Source organism: Spea bombifrons, chromosome 3, assembly GCF_027358695.1.
Source record: "Spea bombifrons isolate aSpeBom1 chromosome 3, aSpeBom1.2.pri, whole genome shotgun sequence".
In the NCBI taxonomy this organism is placed as follows: Eukaryota; Metazoa; Chordata; class Amphibia; order Anura; family Pelobatidae; genus Spea; species Spea bombifrons.
The window spans coordinates 42564247-42587914 of NC_071089.1; the positions used below are offsets into that span (position 1 = coordinate 42564247).

The 23668-nt window shown below is 44.0% G+C and overlaps 1 protein-coding gene across 1 annotated transcript in view; it reads left to right on the forward strand.

The window, feature by feature from the left end:
• The first annotated feature begins 2486 nt into the window (after nucleotides 1–2486).
• The window catches only part of RSPH3 (radial spoke head 3), an 84291-nt gene continuing 63109 nt past the window's right edge, over nucleotides 2487–23668 (forward strand). The window contains 2 exon segments of the mRNA XM_053460881.1: nucleotides 2487–2630; nucleotides 3258–3397. Of these exon segments, the coding sequence (XP_053316856.1) occupies nucleotides 3285–3397 (113 nt within the window). The 5' untranslated portion in view covers nucleotides 2487–2630; nucleotides 3258–3284.

Consider the following 23668-nt stretch of genomic DNA (forward strand, 5'->3'; position numbering starts at 1 on the left):
GAAGAGGCTGAAGATGTGAGCTAGAGTTGGGACAAGAGCAGATGAAAGAGACTGGGTGAGATGGGAAGGGATCGGGTCAGGAGGGAGTCAGGAGAGGAGAGGGAGTAAACTGGTTGCGAACTTCTGAAGGTTAATAGAGCTGAGGTCTCTGGTTAGGCGAGGATAGGGTGCAGGGGAGTGAGTAGAAGGCAAGGTCACAGAGCAGGAGAGTGGTCAGATGGGGGAAAGGAGAATTAGAGAAGTTATTGAGAGAGCACATGCTAGAAAAAATAAGGTCCAAGCTATGACCATCATCATGAGTAGGGGAGTTAATATGTTGTGTGATCAAAAGAGGAGGTAATAGAAATACATTTTGAAGTCATGGGACTTAATGGGGAGTCAACTGGAATGTTGAAGTCCGCAAGGATAACAGAGGGGATATCAGAAGATAGAAAGAGGGGCAGCCATGAGGAGAAGTGGTCAAGAAAGATGTTAGCCGGGCCAGGGGGGCGGTATATAACAGCAATGCGTAAGGATATGGGATTAAATAGTTGGATAGCATGGACTTCAAAAGAGGAGAAAGAGAGTGATGGAGCAGAGGGAATATGTTGAAAAGTACAAGTTGGGGAGAGTAGGGAGCCTACCCCACCACCCTTCCTGTAATCAGATCGAGGAGTGTGAGTGAGTGGGAGGCCACCATAGGAAAGAGCAGCAGGAGAAGCGGTGTTACAAGAGGTTAGCCAGGTTTCAGTTAAAGCGAGAAGGTGCAGGGAACTAGAAGCAAAGTGGTCGTGTAAGGCTGTTAGTTTGTTACAGACAGAACGTGCATTCCACAGTGCAAAGGAAAATGGGGGGTAGGAGGTACGGCAGGGTATATGGGCAAGATTATTGACGTTTCTGGAGTGTTGACTGGGAAAGGATGAGGAAGAGAGAACCAAAGGAGGGCCAGGATTTGGGGAAATATCCCCAGCTGCTAAAAGAAGTAGAAGATAGAGTGAAAGAAGGTGGGAATAGGATTTGTGTGAGCGGAGAGATTGCTGGGAGGTGGGGGAAAGGGAGGAGTTGAACTTGAAAAGTGCTTGGGATGAGCGAAGGGGAGAAGAAAGTAATGATGGTGCAATACAGACATAGCGTGGGGGTGCTGGTGGCCGGAGAGAGATAACTGTTTTACTAACAATAGAAGAAAGAGAAAGGAGGAACGAGAGGATTGTGAACATGGTATTTGGAGAAAAATGGTGATGGGAATGGAAAGGTGGTGGAGCAAACACAATAAGTAATAGGCATTTGAGGACCGTTACGTGGAGAATTGATTGCAGGGAGCCTCCGGGTTCCTCTTTGTCCTTGCTTGTTGTCCTCCTTGGTACTCCTTTGGTAAATTCCCAAACAGTGGCACTTAGGAAAAGTGGCACACAGATGGAAAATGGCCTGTGCTCATAATAATAAACTTTCTACTTTTTTTATTTGATTTATTTTATTATTTTTGCATTTTGCTGGAACTGGATGGTTCCCCTGATGGTGACATCACTACATAATTATTTTTAAATGTTACCACATTTTGTTTTTTTTAGATTTTACTTATCACCATACCTAGGAACTTCTCGCCTCCTTGCGGGACACGGCCAGGACTGCACACTGACATCAGCGGGCGGACCCGCTGACCTAGGTGGGCGGTCCTGCTGAAATCGGTGGGCGGTCCTGCTGACGGCTACCACGACCCGGATGTTGGTCTGCCGGACAACATTCAAAACAGCCGCTGAACAGCTGCGAACGGGATTGAAAGCCTCTTCCGGCCGCCGGGACGGCGGCACAGAGACCCGAAATCGGGACTGTCCCAACTAAATCGGGACAGTTGGGGGGCAGGCATTGTGATTAGAAAGCTGGGCTCCATGTTTTTTTAACTAATCACATGCAGTTCTCAAGGGGGTCTGGTTATTTTTTTAAAGGATGCGCCGCCATTTTGCGAGTGGCAAAATCTCTTGCAGTGGCGGTTGTGGCCGCTCTTCAGAGCACCATTGAAGTTTAGGAGGCGATCTTTAATCACCTCCTAAACTCTTTTAAAACGGGCATCTGCCACCATACAGTTGATCCTTGATACCTATCTCGGTGTTTCTGAATGCCTCAACATCAAAGCATTACAGCAACACCGTTTAAGCGACAAACATGATTGCATGGGAACATTCAAGTACAGATGATGGCTGGAGTGTAAATAAATGTGAAACAATACAAAATTTGTTATTCAAAGATTTTATAATAAATAACAGGTTCCAAAACACACTGGTGAAAATATAAAAATAAATGTAATTTTAAGCTCTCTAATCCATTGCTCTGGCCACCTTTTATAACAACACGTATAATATTATAAAATGAATATTTCTTATTAGTCTAGAGTTGTATAATAACTATTTTTTTTTCCAGTACATGTTTAAAACCCACTATAAAAATGACTAAGCGTTAAAACGCTTGTTCATATGTTCTACGTAGCAATAAAGTTGTGCGGGAAAAAACTGTTGTTTACAGCCCCGGTGGTTGCTAAGGAAGATCTATGTAACATAGCAACAATTCAACACAGACGTAAATGCTAAATTAACGTGTACAATTGGGCACATAGAGAAGAGGAAACATACGCTGGACTGACTGAAAGTGCGACCCAGGTAAGACAAATTTATTTGAGTTTATTAACCGTTTAAGTGTCAGAGGAACGCATTTTTAGCATTTTAGCAATAAACCAACTTTACACTTACGGTGCCACACCTTATTTGAGGCAAGTGCATTATGATTATACATCACATGCATGTCATGAATGTTTCATTTTCTTGCAGCCAAGGTACATTGTGAGTACATGCTAAATGCAGAAGTAATTGTTTCCTGGAGATATTCAAACGAAATTAAGGAGGTGTTTTGTCTTGAAACGATTTCTAATAAGTAACCTATTGCAAATTATAATAAGCTCAGTATTCTAGAGTCTTTTATTTGTCAGGTATTTAATGAAGGGTCTAATAAGGTGGAGGCATGCAGTATGTGTATAGTAGGTTCTAAATGACTCTTGTGTGACATGAATTGATCATTTTATAGCTAAAATGTGAAACACACATACTGAAAAATTTTACATTTTACAAAATGTTATTATGCACAGTTACAATATTATATCATACTGACCACGTCTATACACAACGATTACTCTTTATAAGTTTAATGACCCTAATAAATACAATTAAATATATTTCACTTTTTGATGTACTGTTTTGCCTGTTAAACAAGTTGTCTCTATCTAAACTTAGGTGGAGGTATAAACTGAAAGAGCCGTCATGACCTCTGGGCTACTCAGTCATAAAGAAATGACTAGTGGAAACTACACCTTCTCCAGCCATCCTAGGGTTGTGCAGAACCGCGGGAAATACAGGGGTCTCCAACCTCCAGTGTGAGTTTATATTTGTATTTCATTCTCTACATTTTAGTAAAAGTTATGCTTGAGGAATTTCCCCTTCCCATACTTTTGCATCATTTAGTTATTATCCTATAGTTGTAAGGAATATATATGTAATAAATAACTATTTTTTTTATGTTTCACATAATTACTCACCTACTCATGATCCTGTGCAAAACTTTATAGAAACATTTGATGGCAGATAAGAACCACTTTGCCCATTTAGTCTGTCCATTTTTCGAGGTGTAAAGACTCAGATCTGAATCAGTCCTTGATCTTGTCCTAGGTTCTGGATAGCTTCATGCCTATCTCGTCCATGTTTAAATTTTCTTTTGTCTATCACCCTCTCGATAAAGTAAAACTTCTTTACAAGTGCATCTAACCCTCTGATCCTCCAGGTTTAGACCATGTCCTTTTTCTAACAGTTCTCCTCTGAAATAAGCTTCCCTCCTGTACTTTTTAGAGCCCTTCTTTAATCCAAGTTATACATAGTAGGTTTTCCTACTCTTACTGCTTAAAGTAGCAAAAATCTACTTAGTACAAATTGCTAGGTGTACCCTTCTGACAATATAAATATGCCACATACAAAAGAAAACATGGGAATTCCTCTTTAAAATATGCAACCATGCAAAACAAAAAACAAGCACATACACAGGTATCTAGATATTCTTACAGTAATGAAATTCCAGAAGTTACATGGTTCTCTGTTGAACTTGGCATTCCATGCATTATGTGTGAAAGTATTAACAGTGAGGCATGAAGACACTCAGGAGGCTTTTTTGTTTCACCATTGATACAGATAACCTTTTAATAATAATAATAATAATAATAAAAAAACTGGTTGACACTTTTGCTCTATCTCTATCCCATAAGTGGCCAAATTGATTCGCGAGCAGCATGTGGCTCCTTCATATGTAATGTGCGGTTTGCAGAAATATGTAAACATTTTTCTGCTAGCTCACTCAGACAGCCCTCCTGTGAGTGCAACTGTACATTCTTACACTTCTGTGTCCTTGTCAACTTTTTTTGCAGCTCTGCTTCTCTTTTTGCTTCTTCCTTTTTTCATCTGCTGGCCTTTCAGAGAATTTCTTCAAAAGGGTGGAGCACACTCTCTCCCCATTTGGAGGAACAGGCAGGGAGTGGTGCTCATTGTGGCTCCACCCTTTTGCGGAAAAACACCAAGAAGCCAGAATATTGCAGATGGATCTGTCTGCATTGTTCTTGCTTCTTATTACTGTATTTGCTCGATTATAAGACAAGGTTTTTTCCAGAGCAAATGCTCTGAAAAATACGTCCCCGGTGCTTAGTCCGGACAGCGTGTAGAGCTCTACACGATTCGCGTAGAGCTCTACACTTTGCCCGGACTAAGCACCGGGCAGCGTGTAGAGATCTACGCGATTTGCGTACACAACTTCCAGTGCAGCCAGGAGGAGGTGCGGTTAGCAGCGGGGGTTGTCTGCGTCCATTGCGCAGACCTTCCCCGGCTGTCAGAGATCAGAGTTTCCCGGAGACTCAGAAGCTCCGGTAAGATTGGAGGAGGGAGGGGGAGGGAGTGTTAAATGGGGGGCATAAGGCATTTCTGGATTGCATTTTAACCCTCCATACGCCACTCTGCCTCCTGAAATGCCTTATACCTCCCTATATGCCACTCTGCCCCATAATATGCCTTTTAACCGCCTAAATGCCAGAGTGACATATAGTAGTATACGGCAATGCTGGAGGCAGAGTGGCACATAGGGGGTCAAAAAAGGCATATCATGGGGCACAGTGGCATTTAGAGGGTTAAAAGGCATATCATGGAGCACAGTGGCATATAGGGGGTATAAGGCATTTCTGGGGCAGAGGGCAAGCCAGGGGGCAGATGTGCATAACCGGAGCAGGTTGAAAAAAAAGGAAATAAAAACAAAATATTTTTCTCAATCATAGCTTTTATTAACCCCTTAAGGACAATAGGGGTTGTTACTCAAAGTATATTGTGGGACAATGGCTCTTTTAACATTTTTCAGTGTTGCTGTTTAACTGTGATTTTCTTCTTTCTCATTTCGTGCTCCCACACATATTATATATTGTTTTTTTCAGGACAAACAGGGCTTTCTTTAGATACCATTATTTTTATCATATCATCTAATTTACTATACAAAAAATGATAAAATATGGTGATTTTTTGTTAAAAAATTACTTTCTCTCACTTTTTAAACAAAAAAACTTTTACTCATCTGCAAAAACTAATGATAAAACCTGCTAAATAGATTCGACTATTTGTCCTGAATTTAGAAATACCCAATGTTTTTATGTTTTTTTGCTTTTTTCTGCATGTTTTGGGGCAATAAGTACAGGTAGCGTTTTGCTATTTCAAAACCATTTTTCCCCCAAAGTTGGTCATTCTGCCCCATGTGCCATTTTGGGTATCTTTGAAGCCGGCCAATGCAATTTACCCCATCAGACCATATATTTTTAAAAACTAGACACCCCAAGGTATTTGAAATGCTGGTATTTTAACCCTTTCCATGCACTAATTCTACCACTAGCCTTTGTCAAACTTCATGGTAGTAATTTTTTTTTGTATTTTTTTTTCACACACGTTGTACGTTATACACGTTGTATAAATTTATCGCTCCTGGTATATGTCACTGCCAAACACCCCCCCAATATGTGTTCAGTAACATCTCCTGAGCGCAGTGATACACATGCAAGGGTTTGTTGGGTTATTTGGGAGGTAAAAGGCCACCTTTGTGAGGTGTGTATTTTTTTGCCATTTATACATCTGGTCACTCTGTGCCCACGTCCCATACTTGGGACATCTTTGAAGCCGGCCAATTCAATTTACCCCATCAAATCATAATTTTTTAAAACTAGGCACACTATGGGCATTTATAATCCTAATATTTTAACTCTTTGCGTATGGGATTTTTTTGGGAAGATACAGCACTAATTGTAGGTAGCGCTAATTGTGTATAAAAAAAACTTATACATATATACCTATTTGCACTTTTTTTGTGACAGTAGGTAATTATTTTTACATGTAACTATATATATATATATATATATATATATAATTATTATTATTTTTTTTTTAAATTTAATTTAGGCTGGAACGGGGGGGGGTGAGTGATTGACAGACCAGGTCACTGGTCTGTAGTTTAACCCACCGATCGCCGTGATTCACTGTGAATCACGGGGATCGGGAAGTTGTGAAGCCCCCCCCCCCCCGAGCATTGCAGGCTTGCCTCAATGAAGAGGCAGCCTGGAATGCCCCTCACCCGATTTGCATCGGGTTCGGGGGGGGGGGTTGACAGACCAGTGATTTCAGTCACTGGTCTGTCATTTAACCCACCGATCGCCGTGATTCACTGTGAATCACGGGGATCGGGAAGTTGAGATGCCCCCCCCCGAGCATTGCAGGCTTGCCTCAATGAAGAGGCAGCCTGGAATGCCCCTCACCCGATTTGCATCGGGTTCGGGGGGGGGGGTTGACAGACCAGTGATTTCAGTCACTGGTCTGTCATTTAACCCACCGATCGCCGTGATTCACTGTGAATCACGGCGATCGGGAGGTTGTGAAGCCCCCCTCGAGCATTGCAGGCTTGCCTCAATGAAGAGGCAGCCTGGAATGCCCCTCACCCGATTTGCATCGGGGGCAGGGGCGGGAGCGTGAATGACAGACCAGTGATTTGAATCACTGGCCTGCCGTTTAACCCACCGATCGCTACGATTCACGGCGATCGGGGGGGGGGGTTTGTGAAGCCCCCTCTGGGGCATTGCAGGCTTCCCTCAACAAAGAGGGAGTCTGGAATGCCCTTCACCGGATTTGCATCTGGTTCGGGGGGCGTGATTGACAGACCAGTGATATGAATCGCTGGTCTGTCGTTTAACCCACCGATCACCGTGATTCACGGTGAATCACAGCGATCGGTAGGTTGTGAAGCCCCCTCTGGGGCATTGCAGGCATGCCTCAATGTAGAAGCAGCCTGGAATGCCTCTTACCCGATTTGAATCGGGCTCCGGGGGCGTGTTTAACTGACCAGTGATTTGCATCGCCGGTCTGTTGTTTAAACCGCCGATCTCTGTGAATTGCGGAGATCGGAAGGTTGCAAAACTTTTTTTGGGGGTTTGCCTGGATAGCCTCACTTGTGAGGCTTCCAGGAAAACCGCGATGCTGCCGATCGCGGCGAAAACGCTGCGGTAAACGGCAAATAACGTTACCACGTACATGTACGGGCATTGTCGTTATCGCGTTGCACGGCAACCCCGTACATGTACGTGGATTGTCGTTAAGGGGTTGAAAAAAATTGTTCACATAGTTTACATGAATTAACATTTACTGGTAAAACTATTTTCCTATAGGGTCATCTTATATTCAGGCTTTTTCTTTTTTTCATAAGTTAATATTTAGCTTTTGGGGGGTCGTCTTATAATCAGGGTCATCTTATAATCGAGCAAATAGGGTACTTCTGCAAAGAGGTGGAGCTACGGCTCGCACTACAATTTGAATAGCTAAATAGGTATGCAGCCATGTAGGCACTGGGAAGACTCACAAGAGTACATGGAATGGTTACTGGGGTAAGGGGCCAACAGGGGTACAAGAATATTTTGCAACACCGAATAGAAATTGCAATCGTAAACAACAACAAAGTAACAGGACATGGGTTGTGTTACAAAATCCCTTATGAGCTTTATGAGCCATTGCACACTGTACCGGTAGGCCCTTATCATGGACTTCTGCAGCCCCTGCAGTGTATGGAGGCCCAGTTATTTAGGGGTTCATTAAACCCTTCATGAACATTGATGTGCTAGGCACATCACGGAAAAACATCCTGTCATGTGCACGTCATGACTTTAAACAGGTGTAAAAAGCATGATACGATTGATCTCTTTACTCAAATGGTGTAACTGTAATGCCTCGAGATCTGCAGCAGGGGCCCCGTGTGGCTCCTCCCCCAGAAGTCAACGTCTGCCATATATAATATGGCGACAGATGCTTGATTTAAAAGAGCTTAGGAGGCGATCTGCAATCACCTCCTCAGCTTAAATGGCATTAGGTGACACCGAAAACCCACCCCTGGACGCTTTAAAATATAAACCACAGACCCTCCTGAGAACTCTGGGCTCCCCTTGCAGGTTGAATACAGGTACTGCATGTGATTAATGTTAATGTGATGGGGTTAAAAAAAATAAATACAAATCTGGTAACGTAAAAAAAAAAAAAAAAAAAAAAACCCATTCATGTAACCATCAGGGGAACCATTCAGTTCCAAATGTTAAAAAAAAGTCCTAAACTTAGTGCTTTATCTTCACAAAAACTGCATGAAGAAGAGATAAAATACTGGCATTTTAACCCTTTGACGACAATTGACAGTCCAGGCACCTCACCCAAAAACAGTCAGTTAACGACAATTGATGCCAGGGCCGCCATGACTATGTTTGCTTTCTTCACCCAAACGGTGTTGCTGTAATGCCTCGACTCGAGTCATTCAGCAACACCGAGATTAGCATCAGGGGCCATGTCTAGCCCCTCCCTGGGGCGTCAACGTCCACCATACACTGTATAGCAGCGGACGCCCATTTTAAAAGAGTTTAATCGTAAACGTCAATGGTGTAGCTTAAATGCCTGCATAGCGAGGCATTCAGCAACATCGAACACCCACCGTAAGATGGTTGCGCGTCCTTTAAAAAAATGAAGGAGTTGGCAAAGTTTCCAAGAGAGACTCTCCTGAGAACTCTGGCACCCCTTGCAGGTTGATTACAGGTACTGCATTCAACCATGCAAGTGAGTGGAGCCCAACTTTCTAATCGCAATGTGATTAGAAAAAAAAAAATATAAATATGTTTATGAGCAAGTCCTAAAAATAGCTCTATATCATCAAACAATTCTCTCATGGAAAGAGTTAAAATACTGGCATGTTAAATGGGGTGCCTATTTTTTATTTTAAATGTATGATTTGATGGGATAAATTAAATTGGCGGGGTTTATCAATGCCACAATTTACACAGGGGGCAGGAAAACCACATGTCAAATGTCCAATTTGAAAAATGCACATGTCCCAAATGCGGCCTTTTAGCCCCCAGGCAACCCGACAAACCCATGCATGTGGGGTACTCAGGAGATGTTGCTGCGTGAGCGCATGGGCACAGGATCATAAGTGTCAAAGTTCAATATTGAAAAATACTTTTGTGTGACATTAACATATACCAGGACCTGTAAATTCATACCTGAAGTAAAGTGTGTGTGAAAAAAACGCAAAAAATGACTACCACAAAATTTGACAAAGACTGACAGAATTAGTGCATGGAAAGAGTTAAAATTATAGCATTTGCAATATATGGTTTGATGGGGTAAATTGCATTGGCTGGCTTCAAGTTACCCCATAACATGCAGAAAAAAGCCCAAAACATTGGGTTTTAAAATCAAGACAAATAGTTGAATCTATTTTGCAGTGTTTTTTTCATTAGTTTTACAGATGGTTAAAGATTTCTCAAGTAAAAGTCAGAACAAGTCCTGAAAAAAATAAAAATATATAAAACTTGTATGAGTTCAGTAAAATAGAGAGCAGAAAATTACAGCTAAACAGGAGCACCGCAAAAATGTTAAAATGTTAAAAATGTAATTGTCCCAAAGGGTACAAAAAATAGTCTGCTATTGTCGCGAAGGGGTGCCTAGTAACTGACCAGATTCAAAAAAATGCACACCTTGCAAAGGTAGCCCTTTCATCCTAAATAACCCATCAAACCCATGCATGGGGATATCACTGTACCCAGGAGATGTTGAACACATCTTGTTTGGGTGTTGTTTGCCAGTGATATATACCAGGAGCTGTATGTGGGAAAAAATACTACTGTAAATTTTGGGAAAGTCTGGTGGTAAAATGTGTGCATGGTGTCAAAAGTACATCGTTTGATAGGGGTTAATTGAATTTGAACATGGGGCAGAATTTTCAAAAAAAAAAAAAAATGCCAAAATTCCAAGATGAAAAACTGAATTGCGCATACCCAAAATGGGACCTTTAACCCCCTAAACAACCAGACAAACCCATGCATGGGTGGTATCACTGTACTCAGGAGATTTGCTGAATACATATGGAGGTGTTGTTTGCAAGTGATATATACCAGGAGCTATACATTTGTGGGGGTTTTATTTTTTATTTCTTTAAAAAAAAAAAAACATCCATAATAAACTATTACACTCATCTATCTGAATCACCAGCTGCCGGTACAGACGAGAGGGAGACCCCCCTCTGTCAGCCAGCAGCCTCAGCTGCCACCACGGAGGAGAGGGAGATCCCCTCCATTAGCCAGCAGCAGCCGTTACGGAGGAGAGGGAGACCTCCGTCCGTCAGCCAACAGCCACAGCAGCTGGCACGGAGGAGAGGGAGATCCCCCTCCGTTAGCCTGCAGCAGCCGTTACGGAGGAGAGGGAGACCTCCCTCCGTCAGCCAACAGCCGCAGCAGCTGGCACGGAGGAGAGGAACTACAGGTGCCTATTTTGGCGCCAATACCTAATTGGTGCCTAGTGACTTCCCATCCTTTATAAACCCTCAGTCATTCCCAGCCTTTATAAACCCTCATTTGTCTTCAATGTTTCACTTCAGCTTGTTCCGGTTTACTCTGACCTCCGGATTCCTGACCTTGGCTTGACTTTGACCTTGAACCTGTCTGCCCCTTGTGTCCTACCTGTATCAGAGTCTCCAACCTCACTTTGCGTGTCTATTATAATGATTATCTAGTTGTCTTTCTTTTCTTACAGTTATAAGATACAATGTAAACGTTTATATAACAAAACAAAAAAACATAATGCAACACACGGGTTTATAAATTGATAAATTAAATTGATAAATTAAATCTAAACATCCAGGATTTTATTTAACCAGACTCAGTCTATGCGGCGTTAGGTACCATCTGTATATCACTTTATATTGATTTTCAATGAATTAGACAATTAATTTCTTTATTACCTTGTGTTAAAGAGTTGTCCCAGTCATCTGCATACCTGGGACCTCTCTGGGTTTGAGATTGCCGGGTGAGCGCTGGTTCTCCGGGTCAAGACCCGAATCCTCCAGGATTGACACGCCCCGCTCCCCACTCATTTTTTTGGTAATTGAAATTTTTCTGCTAGTTGTGGAAAAGGGAGGACAGTGTTATCTACCCAAATTTAGGATATTTTTATCTATATTTTACGATATAATATAGAAGATACATTTTCTATGTTGTATTCAATGGTTTTCATATAACAGGTTTTTATTATTTTATTCTTTAAGCCTAAAGATTTTTTGAACTCTTCCCGTTGTTGTAAGATTTGGGTCAAATTATGGACCTGGAACTTAAAATCTCAGTTTGAGTTTTAGAATTGTTTAACCATAAAAAAAAAATATAAATCTTTCTTAGCTGTTACTTCAGATTCGATTATATAGCAAGGTTCTTTTTTTTTAGACTAAATATCTTGAAGTTTATAGATATAATATAATATTAGCCTGGTATATCTGTTTAATAATCGGATAGCCCATGCTTCCTTTCTTAGACCCTTTGGCCATTGCATTTTTGTTTATTCTAGGCTTTTTCCCTTGCCAGACATAATTCTCGATACTAGATTGCAGCATGTCTAGGCAAGGACCGGGAACCTTCAAGGGAACCATTCTAAAAAGATAGGTACATTTTGGAATAATATAGTAATTTATAGTATTAATTCTGCCCCACCATGAAGTTTCTAAATAAGACTACTCCTTTCATTGTTTATTGGCTTGTTTTAATAGTTTCATAAAATTGTATCTATTATTCTGTCTGTATCATCGAGAACTGCTATGCTGAGGTAGTTGAATTATTTTTCCTTGAATATTTTTTGTTTGGGCTATTGTTTTGTTAATGTTTAATTATAATTAGAAACTGAGCTAAATCTTTAATTAACTATTGATGCAGAGCGCGGGGATATGACGTCAAATCCCTGCGCTCGGCATTATTTGCCGGCGTGTAGTGATTAGGGAGCTGTAAAGCGAGGTCTGAAGTGACGGCGGAATACCGGGACAGAGTCCCAAAATCGTGATTGTCCTGCCCAAATTGGGACAGTTGGGGGTCATGTGACAGGGCCAGTTTTACCAGCCTGGTCCAAGATATTTATCATCCTTCTCGTGTTACAAGAAATTGTACCTCGAACAAAGCCTATCTGATCGGGATGTGTGATTAGCAGAATTATCTTTTTTAATCTCTCTGCCAAAATTGAAGCATAGAATTTGATGTCTACATTTATCAGAAACATTCTTCTGTAAGTCCTCACTTTTATGAAATATAACTATTTTGTTAAAAACTGAGAGGAGGCATGGTGATATACAATCTCCGAATATTTTATAAAAAGAGTTACCAAGGAGGCGAGCTTGCCTTGCTGAGAAATGGCAGCTCGAGAACTTAGCTCTGTAACTTTCTCACTATCATCCGCATCCATCCATCATTTCTTCACATAATGGGTAGACTAAAATGACCCTCTCAATGACAAGAATCCACGGAGACACAAACGAGACAATCGGGGCAATCGCTCCTCTCGTATTTTCAAACACCCGCGGTGCTGGGCCCGCAGCTACCATCCCCTAACATGGCGCCCTCACCGGCCAGTACAGCATCAGCGAAACAAGCTCTGCATAAGGAGCTGGCAGCTTTAAGGGCAGACATTGCGGGAGTGGAGCGACGTACCACACAACTGGAAGCATCCTATGCTCGTACCACACACCAGCTCACTGTTGTCCCTAGGGGAATCTGAAGGCCCTGAAGATCTTCAGGCCCTGTTGCAGCGCTCCTTAATACACTCTTGGGCCGCACATGTGGCTCCCCAGTTCGCAAAGATGGAGCACATCGCGCCCTGAGACCCCGTGGCAACCCTGCCGATCCCCCCAGGGATGTTATATGCTGTTTCCAGGATTTTCTCCTGAAGGAAGAAATGGTGGCCAAGGCATGGGGCTCGCGCACCTTTATCTTTGAAGGCCAAAATTTGGCGCTATTCCAGGAGTTATCGCTTATCACCCTTCCAAATACTTTGGTGTTTTCAGTGGTCGCCCACCGCGATCTTTGCTGTAGTGTACGTCGTCCATGTTTCCCTGCCCTCTCAGCCCCCCCCGGGTTTTGCTCCTTCTGAGGGGTTGTTATATATATATACCCACCCTTATTTTCCTTTGTTCTTTATCTCTCACTCCCTCTCCTCTATTTGTTGCCCATCTTGTCTCACTCGCCGTCTGTCCCTTTTACGTCTGTTTGAGCCAACCAGACTGCCTCGATACAAATCACCATTTCAACCCTCGAACCTGACAGTACTGAGCCTCAATGTTCGAGGCCTTAATATCCCAGAAAAGAGGTCTTGGTTGTTTCAGGCAAGGGCGTCTGTGACTCTCTTACAAGAAACCCACTTTAAAAGAACTAATGCACCTACTCTCTGGAACCCAGCCTTTCCATTGATTTTCTTTAGCAACTTCACAGCCTCTAGATCAAGGGGGACGGCCATGTTGTTTTCACGACACACTCCTTTTCTCATGTCTGAGGTTAGAGATGATCCTGATGGGAGATACACCTTTGTTAAGGACACCATGCATGACCAGATGTTTACATTCGCCTCCATGTATCTCCCTAACACGGGGCATCGTACTGCCTTATCCCCCATTCTCCACTCCCTTATGGAGTTTAAGCAAGGTATTTTGGTTCTGGGGGAGAGTTTAATTTACCACCTGACCCCCGTGTGGATACTTCTTCTGGGTCCTCTCGCATCCCACCCTCTCATATTAACCGATTTAATTCGGTTATCACTCCTCTAGGTGATTAACTCGCAACTCAGCAGAGACTGGGAAACCCCTCAGAACAGCTACTTGTCTTGGACGCAAGGATCTCTGGATCCGTCCTGTGCTGCCCGTGCACGTTCTCGCAAACACCACAGGTGAGGTTTCAAAGTTTGTGGTCGTGGCTGTGGGTCTTTTATAGCCGTCATGGGGACTTTCCAGAATCTTCCAGGGACAAGTGTCTTTACGTTGTGGTGTTATCTCTATGTGGCTTCTGTTCTGTGACACAGGCTGGCCCTCTATTCTACGGTGCTGGCCGGGCACTTTAAACAGAGGTCCTTTGCCATGTTGTTCTTATGTGCTCGTGAGTTTCCTTATCTTACTAGCCCGTATGTTCTGCACATATCGACATCTGACTCTAAAATCGCAAGACCATGACTATGCAAAGTATAGTCTAAACTTTTACTAACTTAACTTCTTAACTCTATCGTGACCGGACCCAGGAGCCATATTATTAACAAAATATTATTCACTACACTTTCCCACATGGGAAGCCCATATATGCACTATACGGGGGATTTTCAATTCAATACTTTCAATTCCCTGTTTCGACCGATCCCTACTACCCCTTCCACTAACCTTAATACATCTGACTTTGCCACATTCTTCAATAATAAAATTCAAACTATCCGAGATGACATATCTGCACAGTCATCTCCCTCTGACTACGCACCCCCCTTCCCACTCACCTCTTCTCCCCTCACTACATTAACTCATTTCTCTGCTGTCACTGAAGAGGATGTACATGCTCTTCTTCTTTCCTCTTGTCCAACCACATGCTCCCTTGACCCTATCCCTTCCCATCTCACCCAGTCTCTTTCATCTACCCTTGTCCCTACTCTAACACATATCTTCAACCTCTCCCTCACTACTGGATCTGTCCCATCGTCCTTCAAGCATTGTACCATTACTCCTATCTTGAAAAAGTCCTCCCTTGACCTGACTGGTCTCTCCAACTACCGTCCCATCTCTCTGCTTCCTTTCACCTCCAAGCTTCTTGAGAGAATTGTTTATATACAACTAAGTTTAATAATCACCAAAAACGAACAAACTACCAATGATGTGCACTGTACATATATAAACACCAAAACATATTGCTCATTGTAGCGAAACGTACGTTGGGGTTGGTACGTTTGGACTTGGCACCATTCATTACAAGGCTTTTTGCTTTGGTATTTGGTCAATCTTGGCTTCACTGGATCTCGTCTTTGTATCTGTTGCCTTCTGCTAGAGTGCGTTTGAATGGAGCCCTCACGGAAACCTTTCCGATTCGTAATGGAACACTCCAGGGCTTCCCCCTATCTGTTGTTTGCCCTCTCTCTGAAACCTTTTTAACAAGCTATACGGGATAACCCAAGTATTGATCTGCTCAGATCGCTGACTTAAAGTTTCTGCGTACGCAGATGATCTACTATTTGCAGTTTCCCAACCCCTTATTTCGCTCCCGCATATTCACGAGGAGCTACGTATTTATGGCTCCCTTTCCAGCTTTAAGATCAACATGGATAAACCTGAGGTCCTAGATGTTTCTTTGCCTCCGGGAGTGGTGCGGAGGGTTCATTCCCCTACAGGCGGTGCCGACATAGCATTAAATACCTTGTGGTCTGGGTTCCGAGAGACCTCCATACGGTATATGAGGAAAACTTCCCCAAACTAGTGGCACAATTGGAAAGGTGATCTGCAACACTGGTCACTTCCCCACGTGTCATGGCACGGCAGAACCAATGTGATCAAGATGAACAGTCTCCTGAGAGTATTATATCTCTTCCAGACCCTCCCTATTTCTGTACCGAGGACGTTCTTTAGGGAGCTTTATTCCTTAATGATTCGGTTCATTTGGAGGGGAAGGAGTCCCAGGCTTCGGTATGCTGTGCTTACCCGACCGAAGGATATGGAGGGTCTGGCATTACCCAACTTTCTTAATTACTATCGCACTTCCCACTTACAATGCATCCTGGAATGGAATTACGGTCTGTCCTCGAAAATATGGATAGATTTGGAGCAGGCGTCCACACAGTTCCCTCTTTCCACTTGCATGTGGCTCCGTCCGGAGGTTCTCCCAGCCATGTTCTGAGAATTCAGATCTGAAAGAACAGGTCAAATACAGCGTCAATGTCAAGAAACATCGGTACAGACTCCAAGACATTTGTTAAAATGTTACAGGGTACATCATCCCGAGGATGAAAAATTGGACATTAGTAAGTCGTGGTAAACACAGAAACCTTGGAAATCGTATTATGTATAAGCCGTAACAATGTAAAGAGTAGGATCTGAGATTTTGCTGTTTATGTATAACAAGTGAGCAGCGTTAGAAGGAAGGCCGATAAAGACGTGATGATTACGCCTCTATTGATGCAGATGAATTGCTCACAGAAGGAAAAAAGAAAAATAAATAAAAATTCAACAAGAACCTAAAACATAAGGTACATTCCAACAGAACATGTATAATGGCACAATTTAGTACGTGATGCAGGTCCGAAAGAAACGGAGATCTAGAGAGCAGTGGAGTGCACACAGGCGTCATAGTCGCAGAGGACATCGAAGGGAGAAAAAGATTCCCAATACGCGTACATCGAGTGGTAAGACTCGGCATGTGCAATGGTGAAAGTTGGTCAGGCGCGGCCGATGTATGTGTGGGCAGAGAAACACGGTATAGTATGGGTGCAGAGAACGTTAAGGGGCACTCAGCGCCCTGGTGTCATAATAGAGCCATGGCGTCCAGACCCTTTGGAATTGCAGTGGCGTGTGTGAGGCGTTGTGAGACATCTTTTCCAGGACGCTGTGATGGTCAATAGTCGAAAATACTTCCGTGAGTAGTGGGGGAGAGTTGGCTTTCCAACGTCTCCCAATGCATAATTTCGTAGCCAGGAAAAAATGTATTATCAGTTTGCGTTTGGAGTTAGGGAGAGGGTCTGGAAACATATGGAGAAGAGCGGTTTCAGGACTGGGCTCCAGACGGATGCGGAGAACAGAGTGTATGGTGGAAAATATCTGAAGCCATAGAGGTACCAACAGCGGGCACGACCACCACATATGGAGCATGGTGCCCTCCTGACCACAACCTCTCCAACAGGATTTAGGGTAATTAGCGATCATGTGGGATAATCGAGATGGTGTTAGATACCAACGGCAGCTCACCTTTTTCTGCAATTCTAAGTGGTTCAAACAATGGGATACACCTCTCATCATCGTTTCCGATTCCAGACAGGAATCAGATGGAAAAGTTTGGTTCAGTTCTCTCTCCCAGGCTCGCATATGTGGGAGTTTGTCGGCGTAGAAACTAGAAACTAACAAAGAATACCAACGGGAGATTGTTCCTTTTATCTCTGGAGCCGAGCGGAACAAGGAGAGAATAGGTTGCAGTTCGTATTGGGATGGTGCCATCGGGGAAGTAGAAGATGTAAGGACATGTCGTATTTGCAAATACTGATTGAGAGGGTCAACATAAAAGGGCCTAATGTGGAGAGATAAGTGCGGTAATAGAAGGAAGTGAACCCATCGGGTCCTGGGAATTTTTCCTGAGTTGGGCTACTGCTCTTTCGATTTCGCGGAGTTCTATGGGAGTGTTGATGCTCTCTGCTACGTCTGGGGATATGGAAGGGAGGGTGACTGTGGAAAGGTAAGAAGTGATGTCAGCGGGCGTGGGATGAGGAGATGTTGGCGTGTTTTGGAGGTTGTATAGGTGAGTGTAGAAGTCTGCGAAAACTTCTACCATTTGAGCTGGATTACAGATTTTTTGTCCGGTCCGATCACGTATGTGTGGGGGTCTAGACAGAGCCAGGACGTGGCGTAATTTACGGGCTAGGAGAGTGTCTGCTTTGTTGCCTTTGGCATAGAATTTCTGTTTAAGCTTCATGAGCATGTAGGAAGTGCGTTGGGAGTTAAGGTCGGCCAGTTGAAGCCGGAGACGTTTGATCTGAGTGAGGAGAGAGTCTGTGGGGCATAGTTTATTAGTTGTTTCCAGGTCATATGACCGCCTTATGGGCATTCCAGAGGGTAGTGATAGCGACGTCAGGAGACCGATTTTCTTCAAATATTGTGTGAGGTGGGAGTGGATTTGCGATTTATGAGCGTCAGAATGTAAGAGTGTGTCATTAAGTCTCCATGTGCCTTTGCCTGCTATTGGGTGGTCCGGTTTTATTGTGAGTACTATTGGGGCATGATCGGACCAGGAAATAGTGCCTATACGGCAGGAAAGTGTCAACTGGGAGAGCTTGTCTAAAAAAAATAGTCCAAACGGGAGTATGATTTGTGTGGATTGGAAAAAAAGTTATAGTCCCTATCGGAAGGGTGAAAAACACGCCATGAGTCAAAGAGTCGATGTAAGTGGAGCAGATTTGTTAAGTCGTGGCCCAGGCGTAGAGAGTGTTGCTTTTGGGGAGAGTCGCGGGGTTTGAGGGTGTCCAAGGGGGTGCAGAGCGGCATTAAGGTCACCACATAGGAGAAGTTGGCCTTTCTTATGTCGGTCGAGTTTTTCTAAGAAGGAGCGAAAAAAGGTCAGTTGGCCAGAGTTTGGAGCATAGAATGTGGCAATTGTATACTCAACAGAATTAATAGTACAATTAAGGATGACATACCTCCCACGTGGGTCCAGGAGCTTATGAGTGAGTGTAAATGAGAGGCGTCTGGAAATGAGAACGGAGACTCCAGCTTTTTTAGAACAAGCCATGGAGTTAAATTGTGTGGGGAAGAACTTTGAATAAAGAAACGGGTTGGGAGATTTCTTTAAATGCGTTTCTTGTACACAGAGTATGTCTGCTTTTGAAGATTTAGCTTCCTCCCACAAAAGATGACGCTTGTGGGGAGAATTAAGGCCCTTAGCATTTAGGGACAATACATTAAGACTGGCCATGTGGACAAGTCAGTAAATTGAAGTTGAAGCTAAGGTGGATTGGATGTACGCTCAGGACCCACGGGAAAGGCATACAGAAGGACAACATAAATAAGGAAAGGAGAGTATAAAGTGTATCTCATAGAGGTGAGCCGCGCCTGACCAGTGTGTTGTGTGCCATTGGTGTGATGCAATAAAGAAAACAAAAACAAAAAAGAACTATACATATAACAAATGAACTTTAGAAACCAAAAACAAATGGATTCACGAGTCAGTGTGAGTGCCAACACTGTGGGTAGCACTAAAGGGTCGGGGGGAGAGAGCCGTTATGGGGCCCGAGAACTAAGGCGAGTGGACATGAGGAATAAAATGTGTAGGGTAAGGCTCCCCATCAGAGGTAAACACAGTAGGTACACTTTTAGAGCTAGCAAGGCACTTAGCTGAGCGGTGAAGGGGTAGAGTCTCGGAACGGAAGACACGATCGAAGCCAAACGATCCACCATACAGTTGTGTGCCGCGTAGCAGTCTTGCAGGGAGACGGGGAATCAGCCGAATCCGGGTTCGAGCACTGTCTAGCGCTGTAGGTACGCAGGGCAGGTGGGAGAAGGAGCCGGTGGAAGTTCAAGCGCAGGAGAGTCCCAGGTTGCGAAGATGGAGTGTTGCTAGGAGGCAAGCGACGGAAGACACAGATGCTCGGTATTATCACGGTTTCGTTTGGGTCGTCCACGTTCTGTGGAGTTTTTTTGGCAATGAAGAGCGATGAGGCGAGGTGATTAAAGATGAAGTGTAGGGCGTTTGGTCTGAGTGAAGACCCCAGGAGGCGAGTAGAGTGAGGCCGTCTTCAGGCGATGTAACGGTGGATGTGGAACCGTCTTTATGGATATAGAGGCGAACCGGGTAGCCCCATCGGTAGGGGATCTGTCGAGATCTTAGGATGGATGTGATGGGAGCAAAGAGCCGTTGGAGAGTGAGCTGCGAGAGATCCGTTAGGAGTAAGATATCTCGAAATGGTTCGGGTAGCTCTGGTTTGCGGCGTGCAGCCTGCATGATTTTGTCTTTGATATCAAAGTAATGGATCCGGGTCAAGACGTCACGAGGTAAGTTGGATTTGACTGATTTGGGTCTGGCGACCCGGTGAAGGCGATCTAGCCTGACAGGTGAAGAGGATTCATCAGCCAAGAGAGATTGGAAGAGATTTTGAACAAATTGAGGCAGGTCTGCCGTAGAGATTTCTTCCGGGATGCCTCTCAGCCGAATATTATTGCGGCGGGACCGATCCTCGAGGTCCATGATCTTAGTGCGGAGATCATCCAGCTCTGCCTGTACAGTGGTGTACCCGTCGGAAAGAGCGTTATGGGCTTCTGCAAAGTCGTCCATCTTCCTCTCTAGGTGATCAGTGCGTTCACCTATGTCGTCGATGTCTTTGCGGAGAGAGGATGCAATCTCTTGGAAATCCCGTTTGAGCTGTTCCCTCATGTCTTGAAGTAGGGATTTGAGGATTTGAGAGGTGAGCTGCTGATCATCCTGGTCGTCTGGGGTAGGATATGATAAGTGCGTGGCTGGTGAGGGTGGATCCGACCTGGATGGTGAGTGTGGACCCTGGGAAGCCTCGGAGTCTTCATCTGGTGCACGTGGTAGGCCGCTATCTCGGGATGACTGCTTTTTCTGGGTTTTAGGTTCGAAAAAACTGGGCATAAGTGCAGATTTGCGTGAGCGGGAGTGCGCCATGAGGTAGGGAACACTTTGAGAAAAAAGAGAGTCCAAAAATGATGTGGATGGCGTGCAATTTAGATCCCGGGCCTAGGAGCTCTCTCTAAGCACGTCTGCTCAGGCTGCCATCCAAGCCACGCCCCCCCTCCCAGCCATGTTCTAACCCATTTGTCCGTGCTACTCTGGGTGTCTGGCGTTCGCGGCAGATTGGAGGGACGCTTTCCTCTTATCCATCCCCGTTGACGCCTATTGCAGGCAATTTGGATTTCTTGCCGGGGATGGAGCGCGGATACCTGCAGTCGATGGGTATTAACCCTGGGTCCTCCCTATCGGATGTATGGGACCTTGATGCTCCCCTTCCTATTGATAAGGTTCTCCCCAGACCTAGTGTACTTCAACTTTTACGCTTTGCTCAACTCATATGCTACATCAATTCACTTCCAGGCAAACATAATCTAACGAGAGATCTCACGGCTTTTGAATGACTCAACCGACTAGAGACAATACCTCGAGGTGGGGTTGCGACTACATATCAACTCCTGATCACAGACGCATCTTCTGGCCCCCCCTCATTTATGGGTTCCTGGGAGGAGGTCCTTGGGAAGCTCTCTCTGACCACCAATGAGAAAAGGTTTGCGTCCTGGCACACAAGTGCTCCATTGCCTCAAAAAGCCAGGAGACCGCCTACAAGGTTCTTACCATGTGGTATAGAACACCATTTCTGTTAGCAGGATTTTCAAGGGGAGTGATTGGCTCATTCCTGTATATCTGGTAGAGCTGCGAGAGGACACAGCCTTTTTGGAAGGGTGTTTTATGCAGTATAGAGGAGGTGTCTGGTCAAGTGGTTTCACACACTCCCGGTTTTTGCCTCATTCTTCACTCAGACAGATCTGTCATTCATGAAGCGCTCTGTTGTCCAGCACCTTCTTAATGCTGCCCGTTCCCTGATCCCCTTATATATAGGAAACGTACGGAAGCTCTGTCTCTACGTCATTGGGTGGCTTAAGTGGAAGAGGTGAGAGTGATGGAGGAGTTGGTTCATCTGGCTTCTGATAGGATGGAGGCGTACACGGGGGTCTGGGCGAGCTGGATATCTTTTCTGTCGTCTACAAAACTGGCTGAGCTCCTGAAGTAAAGTTGATTAGCCGATCCTGGCTTTAGTCCCTTTCTCTTACTGTGTGTGGTTCTCCTCACTTATACCGTATTTGCTCGATTATAAGATGACCCTAATTATAAGACGACCCCCCAAAATCTAAATATTAATTTATGAAAAAAACAAAAAGCCTGAATATAAGACTACCCTATAGGAATTTTTTTTTTACTAGTAAATATTAATTAATGTAAACTATTTTTTTCATATTTAATAAAAGCTATGATTGAGAAAAATATATATTTTTTTATTTCCTTTTATTTGCCAGCCTGCCCCCCCAGTTATGCACATCTGCCCCCAGGGTTGCCACTCTGCCCCCAGAAATGCCTTATACCCCCTATTTGCCAGTCTGCCCCATGATGCGCCTTTTAACCCTCTATATGCCACTCTGCCTCCAGAAATGTCTTATACCCTCCTATATGCCACTCTGCCCCATGATATGCCTTTTAACCCCCTATATGCCAGAGTGACATATAGGGGGTTAAAACGCATATCATGGGGCAGAGTGGCATATAGGGGGTTCAAAGGCAAATCTGGAGGTATATATATATATAACTGCTAACAGCAATCACACTCCTATCAAGCCAAGGCAGCCAGTACATGCTGGAACCTGGGGATGATAGGATTGTGAGTACAGCCTCCCTATGCCATGCTACCACCACCACCCCCTTACACATCCATGCTATCACACACTCATTCACAAACATTTAAATACTCATTCATTCCATTTATCACACATACTTGCTCAAACCCCCCCCCCACCCCCTTACCTGAACTGCAGATCTCTCACTCGAAGACTTCTGCAGGGGCCCGGCTGTGCGAGCAACTTCTCAGGCCCCGCCCCCAGAGGAAGGAGGGGGGAGGCAGAGTTATGTGACACTCTTCTAGCTTCCTGCTACTAGCAGAAGAGACGCTGCTCGCAACCAAAGCACCGGTAAGCAGCCTGGCCCCAGCAGACATTTTTTGAGGTCTGATTAGAAGACGACCTCGATTATAAGACGAGGGGTATTTTTCAGAGCATTTGCTCTGAAAAAAACCTCGTCTTATAATCGAGCAAATACGGTATTTGTTTCTCCTTCTCTCTCTACTCTTGCTTTCTCTTCCTCCCCTCTTCTCCTTTTCCCTTTTTACTCTTCATTCTCTTTCTTCCTTACCTTACACCATGCTTCTCCCTCCCTCTTTCACCTCTGCACCCCCCCACCTTTTTTTCCCCAACTGTGGCCCGGGAGGGCAGTGGACTCGGTTGGTGACGATGTAAGTGGACTTGATTTGTGTTTCCCCTCCTCTTACCCAGTGTATGATACTGTTTATTATATTTGAATACATATGTCTCCATTTATTTGACTTTTCTTGCTTGTGTATGTTCTGTTATACCCTATGTTGTCGGTTGCTTCATGTGTCAACATTTTATTTGATTTTTCTTGTTTGTGTATAATCTACATTACCCTGTGGATTTCGATGTGATAGATTTCATATGTCACCATTTATTTGTTTTTTCTTGTTCGAGTATACTCTGTTATATCCTGTGGACGTTGATATGATTGACTTCTCGTGTCACTTTTTTTTATTTTACATGTTTGATTATATGCCGCATTGGCTGATGGTTGATTTTATGTGACAACACTTTTTTGATCTTTCTCATTTATGTGTTTTCTGTATTACCCTGTATTGTTGCACCCCTTCTGTGTCATTAAAATACAATATTATTTACCTAAAAAGAGTTACCAAACCCATCTGGTCCAGGAGTTTTATAACTATCTAGTTTTTAAATA